General features: G+C 42.8%; 1 protein-coding gene and 1 long non-coding RNA gene across 10 annotated transcripts in view; one reads left to right on the plus strand and one right to left on the minus strand.

The window, feature by feature from the left end:
• Positions 1 to 20,467, minus strand: part of smash (smallish) — an 86,272-nt gene that overhangs the window by 9,372 nt on the left and 56,433 nt on the right. For 7 of the 9 annotated variants that reach the window (XM_086991670.1, XM_022809514.2, XM_022809515.2 and 4 more), the window contains one exon: positions 20,330 to 20,410. In XM_086991670.1, the coding sequence (XP_086847796.1) occupies positions 20,330 to 20,410 (81 nt within the window). Of the gene's footprint in view, positions 1 to 8,004; positions 10,791 to 20,329; positions 20,411 to 20,467 lie in introns of those variants that run through there. The other 2 variants (XM_022809517.2, XM_022809516.2) reach the window with 2 other exon arrangements.
• Positions 3,007 to 6,824, plus strand: LOC147755250 (uncharacterized). Its single transcript, XR_015329425.1, has 3 exons — positions 3,007 to 3,328; positions 5,237 to 5,424; positions 5,551 to 6,824. It is a non-coding gene; the product is annotated as an uncharacterized LOC147755250 (long non-coding RNA).

Consider the following 20,467-nt stretch of genomic DNA (forward strand, 5'->3'; position numbering starts at 1 on the left):
AAACGATTTTCGCATCCCTCCACCGAAGCTAAATTTAAAATCCATTCATTAAAAAAATCCGCAGAGACCTAGTAGATGACTGGTGTCCGGCAGTGGAAGATCCGGACTATCAGGCGGATGCAGCAGATTTCTCACCATGGGTTTGCCGGGTATATATGTGGTCCGACGCTGGCATGGTGGAAGAGTTTCTTGCAATTTTGTTAGTTGTTGACATTAGAGATTCGAATTAATCATTCTGCTAGACGGCAGCGACACATAGTGCACTATGCCTTTCTGCATTATCTTTCTGGGCGTCAGTTTAAGCTTTGCCACACACTATGGAGAATATTTGTTCTTTTTTTTTTCATCGCCGCATGTGACCCAGTTTTCATCACCTGCAATTAAATGCTTTTAGAAATGACCCGATTACATCACATTTTTATAGAATTTCGCACTATGATCTTTTACGCCGCTCGGTGAGGGACTTGGACATCGAGCATTTTTTTTTCAAGCCTCGATGAACCAGTATGAACTGAGATGATGAATGCTTAGTTGTTTGGAGATGTCATGGCCATTTACGAGCCGGTGTCACTTAACTTCCGCAGTAACGTCGTCAACTTTTCTCGTAATTGGCCAACCACTACAAGAGGCATCTGTCACATCTAAAGTTATAGAACGAAACCAACCATAGTGCATCTTGATCGTAAACAGCATATTTTTGTGGGCTTGGGTAGCATTTGTGTCCTTTATCGTAAAAATTGTAAAATACAACGAACGAGTTTTCACAGACATCCCCTTTATCTTCAAGTTGCTCAATCTCAAGCCTGAATAAAGGCGTTCCAACGAGTTTAGCCCATCGCCTACTACCATACCTCAGTTTTTCGATGAGACCAATGGCGACCCGACGCGACTTGTATGACTTGAGATATGTGACTTTAAAGTTATCCAGCTAGAAAAACGGCTGATACTTGTTCAACAGCCTGATCTTTCTGTAGATAGCACCCCCCTTTTAGCCCGCCTTCAGCTCGCTCATACTTAATCATTGAACTGTGCATTGTAATTGGTTTATAGTAATAGACCTACAAGCAATATAGTGGTAAAGAATCCTTCGCCATTACCAAAGAGAGAAGAAGCGAGCAAAAACAGTCAGTATAGTTGTGATAAAAATATCCAAGGAAGATTTATTCAAGTATGATGTCGTTGTATAAGCTATAAAATATAGGGTGTATTTTATTTTTCCTCATCGTCTACTTTTCCCGTATTCTGGTGGCTCTCAGAAGTACGCCTGTATTCACTGGCACCATCATAATAGCTGCATGGGCTAGTAATCTATTGCGGTTTATCCGAAATAGATAATATCTACCGGATGTCGTAGGGATGCGTTCTTGCACCCACCGTCAGAGGGAGCTGGACGGCGCTAACAAAGATAAGATGAAAGAAAGTCCGGCTACCGCCTCGGGTGAAATAATCCAATAGGATCTGGCGGGTACAACATTTTATTAACGTAAGCAGCGATTATTTGGCGATATTTGGATTCTGTCGACCAAAAAGCAGTCGCAGTTAACTGTTATGGCCAGAAACAGACCCCTTGACACCAGCTAACAGGGATAGACGACACTTGTGACCCACTCATTAGTGCCAGTGTTGTATGAGGATCGCCACTGTCCTCATTGTCGTTATCACCGATGATTTCTGAAACTTTTTCTGAGATGCGCGTATGTGTATCTGTCTATTTGTGCAGGGCGCAAACTCTCTGAAACAACAGCGGAACGGGCGACGACGGATTGAACGGAAGGAGCGGACTGGCTACTGGCGTTTGTGCAGGCCAACAAAATAGGTATCGAAGAGGAATGGGGCCGGGAAGCTCTAAAACGTCAATCCAGCAGCAATGGAATGGTCCACGCAAGACCCCGCGTCCTGTCAATCATTGACTATGACGAGTTGAGACAAGAAGTTGCAGACAGGCAAACTGATAGGCCAGTGAAGCAGAGCCAACGTGTTCCCACCGACCAGGGAACCAACCCAAGCCGTTGAGCCACAAACCAGCTTTGGTCTCTTGGCAAATGTAGCCGCCGCTATCACCAACAAACACGAAGAAATGATGCTTTGAGCAGTAGCTACGACGGCGGCCAGATGGAGGCTGACTGAATGATACCGAAACGACCCCGGAACAAGTACACACGAATCTGACCAAAACCACCCATCACACCGAATACACGGCACAGTCACTCTACTGAATGTATGATATGGCCAAAGAAATGCTTAGTAGCACTCTTTACTGGAGAGGTGGCGTCCTGTACTGCAAGTCGAATGCCATCGCAATGGAGTAACAGCAGCGTGGCGGTCACTGTCGACCGATCGAACGGACAAGACCATTTAAAGAACTAGCTTTTCTAACAGAACGGACCTAGAGCACGGGGGCCGGCTAGGGGGCTATGGAGGATAAACAAATACGAACATATTGGGAAAATGGTCGACGAATCAAAATGAGACACTCGTATACGAAGTCGATATAGCTCAGCCAGCGAAAGTTGTTAATGACAATCGCTGTTCCATGCATAGCGCTACTTTAGTCGTCTACTCAACTTGAACCTCAGCTTGGAGGTGAAGCCCACGTATGATACAGTCCAATAATAGCTATCCGACACGGCAAACGCGTTACGCGCGGTAACCGATTTCGTTTCTCATTTGGAATTTTTGCGTGCGCTCCTGACTCCCTTTGGTATATATATATATATATATATATATATATATATATATATATATATACAGTGAAATGGTACATCAAAGACTGCCTATGTCTGTTTGTTTTTGTTTTGTTGTGAAATACCGGCGGTAGTTTTATTAGAGTGCAAACAGTCTGGACAGAAGATCACTGCTGCCACTGCTATTATCTCGACGATTACGATCGTTTTAGGTGTCGTTCGATATAGCGACGTCGTCTTTTCCAGGCCACGGACCGAGGCAGGCTTCAGTTCTTTCCTGCTGAGACGGCGTCAGTCACCGACGCGGCCCCTGCGACGCACAGCGAAACTCGTCAGACTTCGATGGTTCGTGCACACGAGTGTGTACAGGTACGTCGGTATACCTGAAGCCCAAAATGATCAAGAAAAGCAGCGGCGGCCGCTGTGGCAGTCGGACGCCATTGCCTCCGAGATGGCGGTGTGAGCGCCCAGTGTGTGTCCATGTGCGTATTCAAAGTAGCTCACGAAGCAGAATTTTACCTCGATGCTGTCTGTTTTTTCGTTTGACTTTTCTTCATTGCATCGACAAGTGAACGAACGTCGTTCGTTTTGATTTTAGCATACGTCTGTAGAATATGGTGACCCCAATGGACGCGTCTCTGTCGGTACGTTACTCGTCGGTATCTGACAAAAGTACAACGGTGGCAGGCGCATACGCTGCTGGTTTGTCGTTGTACAAATATCGGCTGTTGATTTTATGTAATCTCGTATCGGGTATATTGTACATGGAATGTGCGGCCATTTTCTATGCAGGAATGTATGTGGTCGAATGGGTTTACGTTCAGAGTGATGATGTCAGCAGTGGCGGCAAATGGAAGCGTATTCAAACGCTGCCTTCTAATTTTTTTCCTTTTCTTGTGTACGCACGGTACGTGTACGAGATCTGTATAACCACAACCCGACTTATACATCAAGGCATGTTTTTCATTGGAGTGCTACGATTACCGCTATTATATACAGCGGTCCTCCGTGTGTGTGGATGTATTTATGCCAGTAAATTGCGCGCAGGCAGAGATGACCTTTTTATTTTGGTAATGATCGCTGCAGTGCTGGAAGTGGAGATGGTGGTAAAGCCCAGAAATTGCTTTTACCCCGCTGCAAAAACAAGAACCCCTACTAGGCGCTCATTTAATTACGAGTGTGTCAGACTTCACGCATATGATTGATGCGGCCAAAAAAAAAAGAGAATTATCATTAGCGATCATGATAGATAAAATCCTAAAAGAAAGAGGCGAATAGCAGCATGGGATATTTACTTCTACTTACGCCATGTCATGTATAACAGATAAAACCCTTATCTTAATATCAGCGTAACAAAAAACGATAACAAGAATTACTAATAGTGCGACGTGGCTAAGGTCATAACAGATTCGTAGATACGCGTAACGTAACGGGGTTCATGCATCGACTCAAAGTACATAGTGACGACAAACCAGTCGGCTACTAGAAAGGATCATGGAACGAGTTTGTTTTATAATGTTCTATATATAGATGAACGCATTAAGGATAAGCTTCTCCTCGTACGACTGTTCAGCTTTCGTTGTTAGAACTTTCGATAAAGCATGATCAGTCAATATTTACATAACGTACGTAGTAGCTTTAGAAGGTAACGTTACGCTAATCAATCGTCAGTCAAAGATAGATATGAACGCACATCTCTTAGGGCTGTAGCCGTTGATTGCTCGCGTCTACTTTTTACTCTACATGAGGTTATCACATTATCATCGTGAGGTGACGTCCTGGAAACTGGTCTATAGTTAGTAACTTTCCGCTGGCATAGTGAGCAACCAAAAGACGAGAATAATCATCGCTAGCCAGAGCTTCACCTTGAACCGTGCTATTGACAGTATACGTATTCACTTTGATATACGGTCGCCTGATTTACCGCGCTATCGATATCATCAGACTTACAGGGTTGATTATAGATCTGTTGGAAACCTCAGTACCACTGTTTTGTTCCGACGGGAGGTCGATGTGTAAGATGTGACTTAATCTGAACATACGTCCTGAAAGGTGTGCCTCTCTAATGATTTTATTAATGGTCGAATAGATGATCATCTATAAATATGCTAATAAGGAAAGGTAGTTATTTCTTTTAATGAGAAAATTTGAAATTTTTTTTAAAAGATTTTACCGTTCCGACCAGTGTGCATGCGGCTAGTGTTTTGACAAATACTGTCTTAGCTTTGAATTCAGCTAACCACAGCTTATCTATTCCGCAGCTATAACCTAACCGCGCAGACGTTCCCGCAAAAAGATGAAATAGCTTACCCAATGACGGATCGACTAACAGATGCTTATATATTTAACACTGCACATATATATATACTTATATAGATAACACTATAATAAGGGGGCCTTCCAATGACCTTAAAACTGTTGTGATTGAAAATTATCCTTGCAATAAAGGTACGCTATAATAGCATTGATCCTTTTATGTTGTACATGGCTACTTGTACAACTATAAGTTCTCTTCCGTGCGCCTTTGTTTCTTTTGAATATATCGGTTTAAGGCGATCGCACGACGTAGATATCTGTATCTGTATGTGGGCATGGAAAGGGGAACTAACAAGTTCCTTTCGGCAGACGTACAAAGTGCCGGTGCGCGCCATACAAAGGATGGGAGACATTACGTGATAACAGAATTTTTTCCCGAGAATTGTATGAACAACATACTGAAACTTGCGTGCTTGATACTCAGGTAAGGACGAAAGTATTTTAAATATAAATGGCACGAGTTGGCTTATTATTGTCCAGTAACATTTGCGCAAAGCAGAGAGAGTAAGAGTATAAAGAGTGATACGTTTTAAACTGTTTTTCCTGCCAGTTCTTTTTATTTTCTAGGGGATTGACAGCCTACTACCATCCCTATGATGTTTGTATGCCGGTAACAAACGACATTGAATGTAACGAGTGGAGACGTTTTCGAATCCAGATGGCCATTTGCATCTACAAAGTTCTACAGACGTGGTGTGGTTCATCATATTTTGCTAGCAGCACAGAGATCCTCTTTCACAGATATGCAACAAAGGACTGAACCGTATCGCTTAAGTTGCATTACGCCTATGTATATTCATGTGTGGCAAATTGCTGACCAAAGTGACTTGGTGACAAAGTCACCAAGAGAGATGCCTTCCGCGGGTAGTGGAAGATGTCATGGAATACGTGGGCATCATGTCAAGGGCGCAGAACAGCGTAATTCGGACATTTTAGCTGTCGAAAGAAAAGCGTACTGTTGACGCGATCGATATTGAAAGCGAGTAAAGCATCGTAAATATTGGTAACTATCTGAGTAGCGAAATGGAAGTAACTGGGTGTTTGCTAGTAACGATGATGGTGCAACAATGAATTTCTCGGACGAGCGAAACATTGCCTCTGTGTATAGCATCATCTTAGAGGCAAAGAAAAATCAGGATCCATCTGGGGGCAAATGATGGTATGACATAATGGTCAAGTTATCTAGTTTCTTGTTTACCATTAGCGTACTTTAACCCCTTCATATCAAGGGTCGACGTTCATTACCGCCTGTAGCGTTACGGTCAGATACAATAACACGCATTCCCATGCATAATTCGTTTGGACCATATACGCGTTCATTGCGGATATGGCCCGAGTGAATTTTATATTTATTTGATAATAAAAGTGCGATAAAAAAAAAAAAGTTTCGAACATCACTACGAAATAAGAATCACAACGTTCTCAGTGTTAGGCCACGATAAAAAATTGCTTTAATGTTTTTTCACGGAGAACAGCTTTTTTCATAGAAGGCCAACGTCTTCTCTTTTCGTACACGTTGCGTTAGCTAATCGTCATAGGAACAGCAAAAATATTTCCAATCACTGGAAAAATGCGACGAAGTTTGACAAAAAAAAATGACCAATCAATTCTAGTTCTCTTTACATAACAGCTCGTATCGTTTTTAATAGCTGTGAAAAAACCAAAAAAAATATTGTCTAAACATTATGAAACATTCCACACGTTATTGGCGAGCTCACTTGTACACCTGTCACCCCTGGTGCGGCAAGTAGCTTTTTTTTTTCTATCAAATAGCGAAGATATTAAGCGATACGCGTAACCGACCAAAATAAATTGGCGCAAATATACGTATCCTAACCTGGGTTTTCTTTTTCGAAGCCAGAGACATTGGCTATATGTAGAACGATGCATCTGCAGTCAGCTGCAGGCGAGCGTCATCGATACCGGGACGCGGCGAGGTCGCGTCCAACATAGACACAACCTCGTATCAACTCAACTCGTTTTTTCCTGATGATTTACGTTCATGCCGTCCCTATAACATTTCGATATGATACGATGACATTAATAGAGACAGCATGCAAGAAAGATCTGCTTGTACTTTTCGTTACCGAAAGATTCCTCTTTTTAACATTGGTGCAGAGCTCGATCACAAGCTTGGCTTAGATCCTAGACACTATCGTATAGAATAATTAGGTAAAATTCTTTTCTAGATATGGTCCATTAAGGCTAGGAGGTTATGTACGTGTTTCGTACAATGGGGCGCTGCGCGCCGTTCGTCCCCAGAAACACGAAAGGCTCTCCAGCAGCGTGTACAAACGCACTAAATAATCTGACTTTCAATTACAGATTCGCAGTTGAGTTGCTTCTGTGGACGCGTCGTGCGTCCATGTCGGACCATGGATGCCGAGTAAAATTTGTCGTATTTAAGATCTCGCGCATTTTTTCAGTCAATTCATTGGGACAAAAGAAGGGAACGGGTAGAATGAAGAAACGCGCAACGTGCACGTGCCACTGTACACATCTCACTCCTTTTGAAATCGTCGCTCAAGCGCACGTAACGAAACGGGTAGGTGGATAAATGCTTCGCCATGGGGACGCAAAAGCATGCATCTATGATAATATTTTCTTATCCATAGCCGCCTAAGGATTTTATCATAGCTAACTGTCGTTACGTTTCGTCTCGTCTCGAGTCGTCAGAGCGGCATCATACACAGATCGCATGTTTACGTGGCGCAATAGATGACAAGCGTGGCTACACGGTGGCTTCACGCCTGTCAGATTGTCTTCCCGACAAAGCTAGATAATTAAACAAATGTGTCATGTAGACAGATTTTTGTATTCACTTCTGCTGTTCGATTTGATATAGGGCTATTCTTAAGCTTCATCGGGGGAATCATAGGTTGTGTCTTCCGTCATAGGGAATCGACTCTCCATTATGGTGGGGATGTCTGAGGAGTACTTTTACAGCTCCACAAATTCGAAATATTTATTAGCAACAATAATAAAGTCAAAAAGCTCGACCTACATCATAGACGTTGAATTCGTAAACATAGTCATAATCGTCAATGAAGTCGCGGCGTTCGCGCACCATTGAGCTGATTGATTTCCGCCGTCGGGCCTGTTGTGTTTTAGGCTCTTCGATGAGAGCGCCAATGTGCAGATAATCGAATAAGAGCGACTTTGAACGTCGCATCGTTGTTTGCGACTTTGCAAACCTTCGCTCCATCTCGTTGCTGAAACGGCACAAAGACGCACGCGCGCACATTGAAGAAAGAAGAACTCCGTACACACAACACTACGAGGCATAATCCATAACTTCCCTTGTACGAGGATGAACCTCTTCGGTTATAGTCATACAGTATATCATATTCTTACGATTCAGAAATTGCATTCGTTGCGATTACCGGTGGTTAAGCCGTTATTGGGTTCCAGTCGCAGACGTGCAGTGCATCCTACACATGACAGTCTTTATGAAGATCCACTCGTGGTATCCAAATGAGGATGCACTCCCTATTGTCGAACTATCCGTCCCGACCACTAACACGATCCCCGTTAAGGGGGATTTGATTAACACATTAAATAACACAGCAAACACTCGTACTCTGACAGCATCCCCTTTCGAGAGCACAGTCGATTGACAACTCTGTCCAGTAATACTTTGTTCCGTGTTTTTGTCACTGGTAACTACTGCTGTCTGGCGAACGTGACGCGGAAACATCAACGATCGAGAGAAACATTTATTAGTACGCCAGTAACGGCAGTTCTGTTATTTTGCATGATACATGGCACCGACGGGATTGGATCATATGCAGCGCCGCAACGAATTCCGTTTCCTCCCTATTTCGGCGGTTATCGTTCCTCCCGTTTCACTGATCCACTCGATCGACAGGCTAATGTTGTCGAAGGTATCACTGTTTGTTGTTGTTGTTGCTGCTCCTGCTGCCGCCGCCGCCGCCGCCGTTCGATGATGAGGTACATGAACTGGCTGTGGCAGCAACGGTCGCAGCAGGGGCAGAAGCGCTGGCTAATACGGCTGGAACCGCTATGCTAGCATATGCACTGCAGGAGACATCGGAAAGAAGGAGGCGCAGCTCACAGCGGCGCCCAAGAAAGAAAAGGTGCGCGGTGCGAAGACATAGCGCAGAAATCGAAATAAATGCTGCTAACGCAAGGCGGCGGCAGCATCAGCCACAAGAGCACCGTTACCTTCCATCATCGAGAGGAGCCAGTTGCTGCTGCTCGATGTCGATAGTTGGTGAAGCCAGCGGCTGCTCATCTCTATTCGACGACCCGACGAGCCTTACAACCGTTTCGGAGCCGTTAGCACTCTCCACTCGTTGAAGCAGACGCAGCAGCGGCGGCGGCGGCGGCGGCATCTGCTGTGTCAACGAGCGCCGCACATAGCAATAACGCAGCACGGCACAATATTATAGTCAGTACCAAAGACAACATGATTTCTGTTGCTAGACTTAGCGATGTATTTATAATATGTAGAGTCAATAGGTCTGCGGAACAGCACAATTATACGCTTGCTGCCCTTGCCATTAACGTTATAACCGCCGTTCGTCTGTCTATTGTTCCTATAAATGTGGTGACGGCGAACGCTTGGGAGCTCGCTTGGTGGACAATATGCACAAGGCTCGCGATCAGCGACAGGACCTCTCTGCGTTTCATAAACGCGCGTTCTGACACATAGTCAGAGAACGGTGTGCCGAGATATTGTTGTCTTTGTATGAGAGAGGATTTGGAGAGATCGAAGACGAGGTTAACGGTGCTGATCACCATCTCCAGCTGAATCTGCGGTATCACCACCCACTGGTCTGGTCGGAACCGTGAATGAGGCAATTACAGAGCCGTCAGAGGGCTTAAATAGCCACATTGTTGGGTATTCACATAAACTGGCAGCGTTTGCCACTGTCGCATTTGGCGCGTTACCGTTTGACGCTCGCTAACCTTTTCTTCTTTCAGCTTGCCGAACCCAAACATCGAGACAGCCCAGCCTTTGGTCTGGTAGAGGGACGTCAACAACAAAAGCCGACATAGTAGAAACGTCACAACATCGGGCCATTAACTGAGCCGTGGATTTTGTATGACAGTGTTGTTGGGTCACCGGATGCAGCAGTGGATTAATCGCGCAACAATCGACACGGATGGCTGAAGGTAATGAAACGAGTAGCACTCAAAACATTTCTATCGGTTCCTCCTGCGCTCGACGACTGCCACAGCTAACTCGAGAAAGACGGAATTTCATTACAATGTGAAAAGGTTTCTCGATGGAACAGATACTCAGACACACAGAGCAAATGAACACTTTTCACTAGCTGTTTCAATACTGCACAGAAAAGGCTTATTTTTTTCTGTACCATGCATTTATCACACAGGAACATAAATCGGGCGAGAGCTACACATTTTCATTTAATGAAAGGTACCGGCAGCGATAAAAAGTACCGGAAGCTACAAAACGGGCGTTCTCGCACTACTTTCGTGCGGTGACAGTTTATCTGCGTGCAGGCCGGCGCGGCAAGACCTACGAAACACGAGAGCGTCAGTAGCAACGGTGTGATTTCAACGTTATTACTTCAGCGGAATGAATGCTCGACATTGGAGATAAGGAGGGACAACCATTTATCTAGTTGTCTGGGAATCTGTCCTCGTCAAAGATACGCATTCCCTCTTTATTGCTCGCGTTGTTCGCTGCTACTATTAAGATCGTCTTTGTCCGGCTGCTAGCTAACTTGCTCTACTTTGGCTTCTCGACTCATCAAATTGGGTGAACCGTTTCGTAGGCGGGCGTTCAGTAGAACCCATTCGACTGCTGACCTAAAATGCCTGTCGTGAGAATCTATCTTGGGCTACCGCCAGGTGGCGTGACGTCACCGCACATGAGGGTGAGGGTATTGAATGGAGTACATTTCCTGAACTAGAACAGTATGGGTAAGGAAAAAGATTACTGCAGGCTATAAGACGGTTAGACTCAAGGCCTAAACAGCTTTTCCAGTTGCCGAATCCACGCGCTAAGTCTCATAGACGAATGATCAGACGTACGGATCGCGGCGCGCCAGTGGCTCAAAAGTCTATTTGGCTTTTTCGTTATCGCTATCCAGTGGCATCGTCTCTATTGTCGTTTGAACAAATAAATTCTAAGCTACATAATCACGTACCAAGTGATACAACTGAGCAGCCATTGTTAGTGGTAAACCCAATTATTATTTGTCTGCTAGTTCTATACGGACGAGTGTAATATACCTATATAATATATATATATATATAGGTAGAGCTTGACTAGGTTCGAGTAATCCTAAGTCGTATGCATTATATAGGTGGCTGAGGGTCGCTGAAATTCGACGGGTGACTGGGTCCAACGGAACTCGGGGACGCGCATCGCTACAACGCGAAAAGCTGATTTGAACATATGGGCGCTAAGAGGGCGTGCATGACACAAAGCAGCGCGTAAAATACTCTGTCAATGTGAATTTGTATTGCCTAGGTCTGTGTCCATTGGCAGACTCTCATAAGAAAATTGGGCATCCATGTAGTTGTATGTTAAAAATGTCAAATGTAGTAATATCGTACCATTATTCAACGTAGATTTTTACTTAATAATGGCAATTTATCAATAACTTTTCCAATTAGACTTTCCTGCATATCGTGTTGGTGACTTTACATAAAATAAGATACGTATGGAGGCTACCAGTTGTGGACGATAGCTGCCACAGCTGAATCTGTCGTAGAATTTCTGCTCGAACTCTGATCAGATCACCATAGCTCAGGGCTAGGTTAGAGTAACACAGGATTATGGAAGAAACAGGTAAGCCGGCCGCCCGCCCGCCCGCTTGCTACTTGTTAGCGACTTCTTAACCGGATAACGTCAGATGATGTTTAGCAAGTCATAATAATGAATTGTACAATGTCCCGTTGTCCATTCTGCTCTAAAGTCATCAAAGGGAAAATCATGAGGCATTTGCGTCTGTTTCTCACTTGTGCATAAGTCCATATAACGGATCTGTTAGTAAATGTCTAAACAGGCAAAGATCTATAGGCAAGCACCATTATGGACGCCTGGAAGGCCAAGGCACACCCCCGTTTATCCGTATCCCTATCCATCTTTCCGCTGTCTCGCTTCACCGAACGACCGGCCGCATGTCTCAATTGCAGCAGAAGCTGCTGGCCGAAATGGCAAAAACCGTCTCCCGCGGTTATTGCTGCGATTTCAGGTTAATAACAAGATTGTGGCGTCCTCTGTTCCTCTCCTGTCTGTCGTAGGTCATGCATGTAATATCAACGATCAAACAAGCACAGCTGTCGTCGGCCACCGCAGCCACAGGCCTGCTAAAGCTGCTCCACAAGCGAGTCAGACTGCGTTTGACACAAATTTTACGTGTTACCCTTTCTTTCTGACAATCCAGCTCGTAATTGTATCGGATCGCTAGTACCGTGTTAGTAAATTCACTATCTAATATGTGTACATCTATATGCACAGTATATTAGCGCCGTCGACCTACAGCCGCTGTCCTGAACTGGCCGGTAAAGAGCCGGGCAGGCAAGGAGGACGGTCAACCAGAACGCCGAAAGCCTGTCGATTTTGCCCATTTTACCATTACGTCAGGAAACGCGATACATGTTTCTGTTCCGCTAACGTTTCGCTTCTACTCGTTACTCTAAACATTATATTTGTTGATGCCACCAACAACGGTCAGAGCGTACTTAGCTGCTCTCGCACCACCGAATTTCTCACACGGACACATTACGGTTTACTGCTGGAGGCTGTTTATGCTTATGGCTATCCGGTCTAAGGGGCGTCAACGATAGCAATGATCAACACAATAACACAATAAGTATCCGATTCAGTAGAGAAGATGAGTCTTATAATGGCCTGATCAACTAGAAATAAAGACGACTACTTAGACGACGATCAGAGCAAGACCGCGCCGTACAATATCTCATTGCAAAACAATTCGATGCTTCGCACTTCGTACGCACGCTTTGAATACCGATAGGCAGGCAGGCAGTAATAAAAAAATCATCATACATCGCGCGATCCTTGCACAAAGGTATATACATTTCCCACAGCGGCTAGTAGTAAAATTAAGTACGGCAATAGTTACGGATTACAATTATTTAGTTTAAAGTATTAAATCACAGGAAATATTATCGATAACAACGTCATCCGCGCACGAGTGTAATTCAACTTAAGTTATAGCCACTTGATACTATTCGGCGGGTGACAGGGACTAGTTGGCGTGGGATTTTTGCCGAGAAAATGACACCGCAATCATAGTCAGATCTGTAGCGGTTTCTTATTGACGCCTTGTAAGATAATGCACAGGAGCGACGACCATACCTGATAACACAAGAAAAAAGCTGTCGCGACTACCGATTATTAATATTATTATTGCACGCGAGCGTTGCGAGAAGCAAATTCGAATTTTTCGCGGCATTTCAGATAAACGACAAAATAGCGGCGCGAGGAGGAGGGGATAGGCAGAATGAATGCTAATGTGTCGTACTTGTATATATATTAAAAGTGACTATATAGATGGTCTGACTAATAGACCGCAATGGATATTAGGAGCGTCCAGTTTATGCAGAACGAAAGGTGTTATAGCAGTGCGTCACAATACACCAATTACTAACAATGTTTCTCTAGGCGATTGACGGCCAGTCAGGCCCGGCTCGATGCTACACGCACAGCGTCGCGCCATACGTTCATAGATGAGTGTAGTGATTGCTTTAAATGATAACGGCAAGGCTGCACAGTGTGGAGATCAGCTAAATGGCCAACGGGGTCGGGACCCTTTTTAAAAGCATGTGGCAGGTATATGCGGCGAACGAGCTGCGCCGGTTTCTATTGCAGCACCAGCTGCTGCAGAATCGATAGCCGCATCATTTGGATAACCTTAAATAAGGAGCCATAACGAGAGATATCATTATAAAAAACTTCCATGTTTATCATAAAAGTTACAAACATTGTAGAACTATAAAACGACAATAGCGTTGTGAACTAGCGGCGTTTTGCAGCTCTGGGCTACGGGGAAGCGTCGTTATCTATCAGTAACGGAACAGAAATGTCAGATATAAAATGCACAGTCGAACAATGTCTTCAGTTGATTTTTCATAGAAAATGGTCAAAGGAAGTATAAGGAAGGGTTCGTAGCTGTTAAGGATAATAAGATCCTGATAATGCAATACGCCCCTAGTAAGGACATTACTATGAAGCTTTGTCTTTCGTGACGAAGGCGCTAGGCGCCTGCGAGGGCAGCCCGCTTGAGCTTGATGGGACTTTAGATGCCACGGCCAGGAGCTTCCGGGCGCCAACAACTAACCTTGATGACGTTCACCGCGGACGAAGGCACTTGAACAGGACAACTTAAACCGATACTTCATAACGTTGCCTATCTCGTACGAGTCGAACATAGTTGGGTTATATTAGAAGACTGACTCTGCTACTGGTGGCATTAATTTTTTAGTAGAGGGCTGAGTACTCGTATTCAAATGTCTGCTTTTTCGCCACCTTTTACTGCTAATGCTGACGCTCTGGTAACTGTGAGCACCAACCGATAGAAAGACCGTTTGATGCAATAGAATACATTGTAATTGCTTTCCTCTACGTGGCAATACATCTTATATAACGTGCGGTAGTACCCTGCTATTTACAAACAAGGACCGCTAAAGATCGATAGTACGGGTCAATGAAATGTAATGGCAGGAAAAAGTGATCTATATACTTATAGAAAATAAGAAAGAAAAACTTTTTTTTAGCATGTTTTCAATGTGTAGAAATGCGAGAGCTATAAAGACGCAAATAATTTTTCATCAGTACTTGAAGATATCTAATAATAAATATCGATGGATTTCAATAAAGAGAAGTGAAACGTGACCGGCCGCCTAACACATTACACGCATTACAAGGTAGAATCAAAACTGTGAGACTAAGAAACGTCAGCAGAATCATAATCCGTATCATTTTCATATTTTATGTGAAGTCAATATCTTATCTCATGATTCTGCTAAAACTCTGCACAAATAGCCTAGCTTTGTTAAAGTTAACTTGCCATTATAATTTTCACTGTGTGATTTAGAATTCAATATGAATATACCCTTTCAAGATATACGTAAGTAGGTGGGCAGTTGATAAGGAGTCTTCGCAAAGCGTTGAAACGGAGAGTGGGGAAGTGATCCCATTGTTTTTTAGCGCTTGCAACTGATCTAACCGACATCGCCGTACTGGTAGTGGTGCTAATTGATATCGGCCGTTACTTCATTCTGACTAACCGTCGGCTTGATCGTGTCTCGCGTCCTGTTTCTCTGGTACACCGGAAACGGCAGCAGCAGGCCATCGACAGCACCAGGGTCTTCTTACTTTTCTTGTGTTTTCAAAGGTTTTCTTTCTCGCGGCAAGAACCCCTTTCCCATCCCAGGCTATATCGGTGAGGTTACAATAGATACAGAAAGCAGTAACTTCATTTAGCCTATTTGATTCCTTCTCTTCTTGGCCTGTGCTTCCTGTACAAGGCCTATCTGTCAGCAGGAGAGTTGGTAGGCTAGCTTAAAGTACCGAAGACGCCGCGAAGCAAGGTTAACTAGTCGCGTTGACGATGCTGTTCCCGACTTTCTGCGCATGAAGCTTGAATCCAAACGCTCAAGTAACCTATTTGTAGGTCCGTGGCAATTCTCCTTCCTAACTAACGTCTAGTCGTTGTAAAGGTTTTACTTGGCCGACAGCAGGAGCTGCGCTGTGCGTCCCATCGCACAGATTGGTTCCTGTTGGGTTCGAGGTTTTTGGGGCCTTTCTACGCCCAGGACAATCGATGAACAGTCAATTCTACATCGCTGTACGCTGTACAGCTGTTCCATACACGACTTTATTTAGGCACCAAAGTCCTCCAGCCACACATATAGATAACTACCGGCCACTGGACGAGAAAGGGCGTTATCCAACGGCACTACGTAAATGTGCGCTATCAGTCGGATACGACAGTGATCTGGCTGGCGAAGCTGAGCTGTGGTTAAGATACATGCAATGATAATATTATAATAATAATGGTATTCCGATATATCTGACTTAATTGGAATAACCGTAATTACGAACTGGAAACAATAATGTCGCTAGAATAAAACGACGAGCGCTACAAGCACTCGTTAATCAAAGAATGGTACTGATATCGAGGAAAGAAGATCTATGTAACGATTAGCTAGACATAGAAATAATGTTAAAATTATCACAACACCTTATGCATAATAGCAATAATAATGGTGGTGCATTGATGTATACCCGATAATTGCCGTTGATGATTTTTTTGAAATACTGTGAGCTTTATTACTACCAGATCTGTCCAAGATCTTCGAACCTGCAATTGACCCTTCCATGTTGACTTGTCATTACGGATGCATAACGATATGTGTCTCTGCGTCAATGTATATACGTTTAAAAAACACACACACATTGACAAGAGACAAACACTCATACATCCGTATACGCCGTGGCGCTTCGGCAAATGAAAGCTCGCCATCTTGCCCCGTGGCTCTTTAAGAGTGTGTAGTGTTTTGATTGTTATTGGGTGGCGAACAGAACGACGCGAACGCAACATTAACATCAGTATTGTGTTTATATCATTTGTACAAGGATTCATATACACGAAGATAATGGATTTGATAGGCATTAATATTATACGTAGCGTTCGGATCCTGGGAAACGTAACCGCGCTTCAATCACGTTGCTTTAGCTCACTAGTAGAAATCCTTCCCTAGCAATTGTAGGTATGGCTTGCACGAATAGCCGAACATAACATACGCCAGATAGTTACCTATACGCAAGCAATTTATGTTATGTACAAAATAATGTTCGCTAGCTAATTGCGTAAGGGGGGGGGGGGGGGCTCAGTTGCAAAAAAATAGTTAACGTCTAAAGGCCGCAGTGAAAGATACAAATATACAATACACCGTAAAGGTTCGACTTCTAAAGTACTTTCATCCTGTATGTCCATTCGTACTGTCGTCGAGAGCCTGAAATCTTCAACTGTACCTGTATTACAAAGTAGACTAAATCTAATATTTGCCGTAAGCATTCATGGAGCGTAAACAAGTACTATCTGCAGCAGAATCCAGGGGCAGAACGATATTCTATCGACAAGGTAGGAATTATTAAAGGAGCCCCAAAAATTTAGAAGCTTCCTAAACGATTCCACCCACGACAGCGAGACGTAACACCCTAAGCATTCTACCTGTTTTTAGGTATTTTTAAAAACACCGAGAGGGCAATCAAACGTCTAGCAACTAATCGGATTAACCGGTTTAAGAGATGTCTTGTTGACCGGAATTACGTATGAAGTGCCAAAAGGCATGCGAACCGCCCAGTTGAATAAACCTCGAACGCACAACCTTCTACCTTTGTAGCACAACATACAAATGAGGAATTTATTCACAGAGCAATCTGTAATTTCGTTGCTCAATTTAAAAGAGAGGTAACATACAAAGTTATACGAAATGCTTTTACGACTACGTACAATTTTAACTTACCCGTCGTTCTGCATCGTTATCAGAAGTAGCTACATTTTTATCAGATGCATTCATACCTGAATTTTTATGCATCAGCCAAGTGTTTAAACATCACAAAAATCTCATCTATTTTCTCTACAATCATCATGTGTTTTTGAGAAAAAGGACTAACAGATGCTCGGTCTAAGTAGTTTTGAAGAAAATCTTACGTCGTATCAAACTGTCCCTTTTTCCGGTCTCTACTATTTAAGGTCCGATGAACCTGTACCTCAATTCAGACTTTTCCGCCGAGATCACTACCCACTAATTTCTAACCTATGCCTCTCTTATATGCCATTCTAAAGGTCTGGCTGACCGATTAATAGTACTTTCTCTTCCTGCTAAAATGAAGTTGAAATTGTTTGGTTTCACCCTGTCGTGTACATTAGAAAACTTGAAAGGACATACAATCAGAAGTAAATTAGAACGATATATCACCGTTTGCAGGACCCTCTTGGTGTCAGACAGGACAATCTGAGTCAATGTCGCTTGTTAGTGATTTTTTCGGCAATAAAATAAATGTTAAAGTCTCCTAGATTAAGTTTTTCTTGAAGGTGTTAGGCATACACCTAAAAAAATACACACAAAAAAATACGTCTTCACAGTAATTCGGCATATTTTAAAAGTGGATGAGGTTAGACAACAGAAATTGATCAATCCGCTTTTGAACTGATAATATAATATAATAAATAAGTTACGTCCCTAAGTCTAATTTAGCACTTCCAGTGGAATAATTCCGTACATTACGCAAAAACCCTACGCCGTAATATGAATGTAAGAAAATTATTTTGAGATTGGTCCTTACTATTAAAACAGTAAAAATAAGTTTTTTTGCAAAAGCGTATATACAAAAACAAATCCGAAAACATGCTCACACAGTAGAACTAGTCGAGACTATTGAAGAAATAATAAAAATAAATAATAAAGAAGTGTCGCCTCTGATATCTTGACTGATCAATTCAGTCGTAAATCCTCAATGGTGTATGATTTAAACTGATGTGGGATCTTATAAAAAAAAAAAATATTTCACTTAGGTTTTCTGATAACGCCACCGGGATTAGATTTACTTTTAATACGGACCTGTGTATAACTCTGAAACTTGAAACGCTAACTTTAAGCTTAGATGTTTTCGTCATTATTGTTACGCTGTTGTTCTGGCGCTTTACCTTTCGCCTTGCCATAAACTTACGCTACAAATTACATGTTCTTCATGGAGTCACCCCACGGACCACTGCACTTCTATACCGAATATTAACTTTTTAGCGTTTTTGAGACGTATATTTCTGCTTCGATGAGTGAAAATTAACGAACGCAGTAAATAATTTATAGTCTAAAACAGAATTTTTTTTTAATCGGCACTGTTTTGCTAGCCAGACCTTCACGAATGTCCACAATATAATTCCGTCGCGTTCTATACCACTTGCCCATCCTATTGTGTCAGATATTCAATTAAAACAACATTCGGTGCTTAACATATAATTGTGAGACATAGAATAGAAATGCTCGATAGTCTAACAAAGCGCACGTAACCGGCTATTTGAAGAAACCCTAAAAGTCGTGAGATGGAGCCACCTGATTTATTAAAATGTTTGTATTGGTTGGTTAAAACTACTATATGAAATATCGTTTTTGACTTCGATTAAAAATAGCTGAGATTGTGTTTTATCCAGCTTCGTGAAAGAGAGTGTTATGGGCAGCAACCAATCACGCGGGTTGGAAGAAGAGGTTCCGGTTAACGGTTCCCTGCTGTATGTAGCTTTTTTCATCTACGAGAATTCGTCGTCGTGCCTGAGATGGTCACGTCGATCAACAGCAACAATCACAACCTAATCCGACGCAGTTAAGGACAAGCGATTAGGTATCAGTGCAACACAGAACAATACGCCTTTTAGTACGGACCTAATGGTAACAGGCGCGACCTGTGAGGATGCGATATGGTTTAGGTAAAAAGAAGAAAACCGTTTTTTTTTTTCTTAGCAGAGTCCTATACATATATTTCCGGGAAGTCGGTGTCATTTCAAATGTAAGCAGACCTGACTATAGAATCAGTTAAATAAAATGTATTTATCGTTTTTATTAACGAAACTAATCGGAGATGATGAACACAAGTGGCGTATTATAAAACGGTTAGCAGTGCGCATGATTTAAATTTCCATTCACTTAATTAATTATATATAATTAATAGAAATTAAGGCATGGACGAGATAAAATAGATCTCACTACTCTAATGAGCTTGTTTTCTGTCGAAAAAATTATCGAAATGTAATCAGCGTTGGCCAACTTTTCGCTGATTCCAATCAGTGAAAACATTGGAGAGAACTGGTGCTTTCAAAAACTTATTGTACACATCCTCTTGTCCCCTACCAGGACTTCATTGTGTAAGTTAGCAATATTTTTTTTTAGCTATTCACATTTTTCAATGGAGGCTTTGCACTAATAAGTATCTTGACCTTTTGACTCTTTTGAAGCTAAATCTCTGACAAACAATATTTTTTATGAATATATTCTAACTCTGACTGAAATTACGATGTAACTTATAATTTGTTTCCTGTACCTTACCCTTATACTTGTGTTTGGATGTATAAACAAAATCAAACACTATATTTATTGTTGAGAACGGGACACAGAGGCAAGGGACTGAAGGGCTTTAGAAACTCATCTGGGTTTCTCTTGCTAATAAATATATATATATAAACAAAGATAATATGCAAGGTTGGCATTGTTCGATTACTTTTAAAAGTGGCTGCTTTGTGGGCAATAACGGCTCGAGTTGAAGGGAAAAAAAAGTTGCGTAAAGAAGGATGAACGAAACTTACCGCCTGCCATTCCTCTTCCTCTTCTTTGACCTTTTCCTTTGTAATTTTGCTCTCTGTTGCCAGTTGGATCTGCTCGACAGCCTACGATGGTGCCCGAAGGATTCGCGGTCGTCGCCCAGTTCACGGGAGCCCATAAAA

Source organism: Varroa destructor, unplaced genomic scaffold (assembly GCF_002443255.2).
Source record: "Varroa destructor unplaced genomic scaffold, Vdes_3.0 BEIS01000005.1, whole genome shotgun sequence".
In the NCBI taxonomy this organism is placed as follows: domain Eukaryota; kingdom Metazoa; phylum Arthropoda; class Arachnida; order Mesostigmata; family Varroidae; genus Varroa; species Varroa destructor.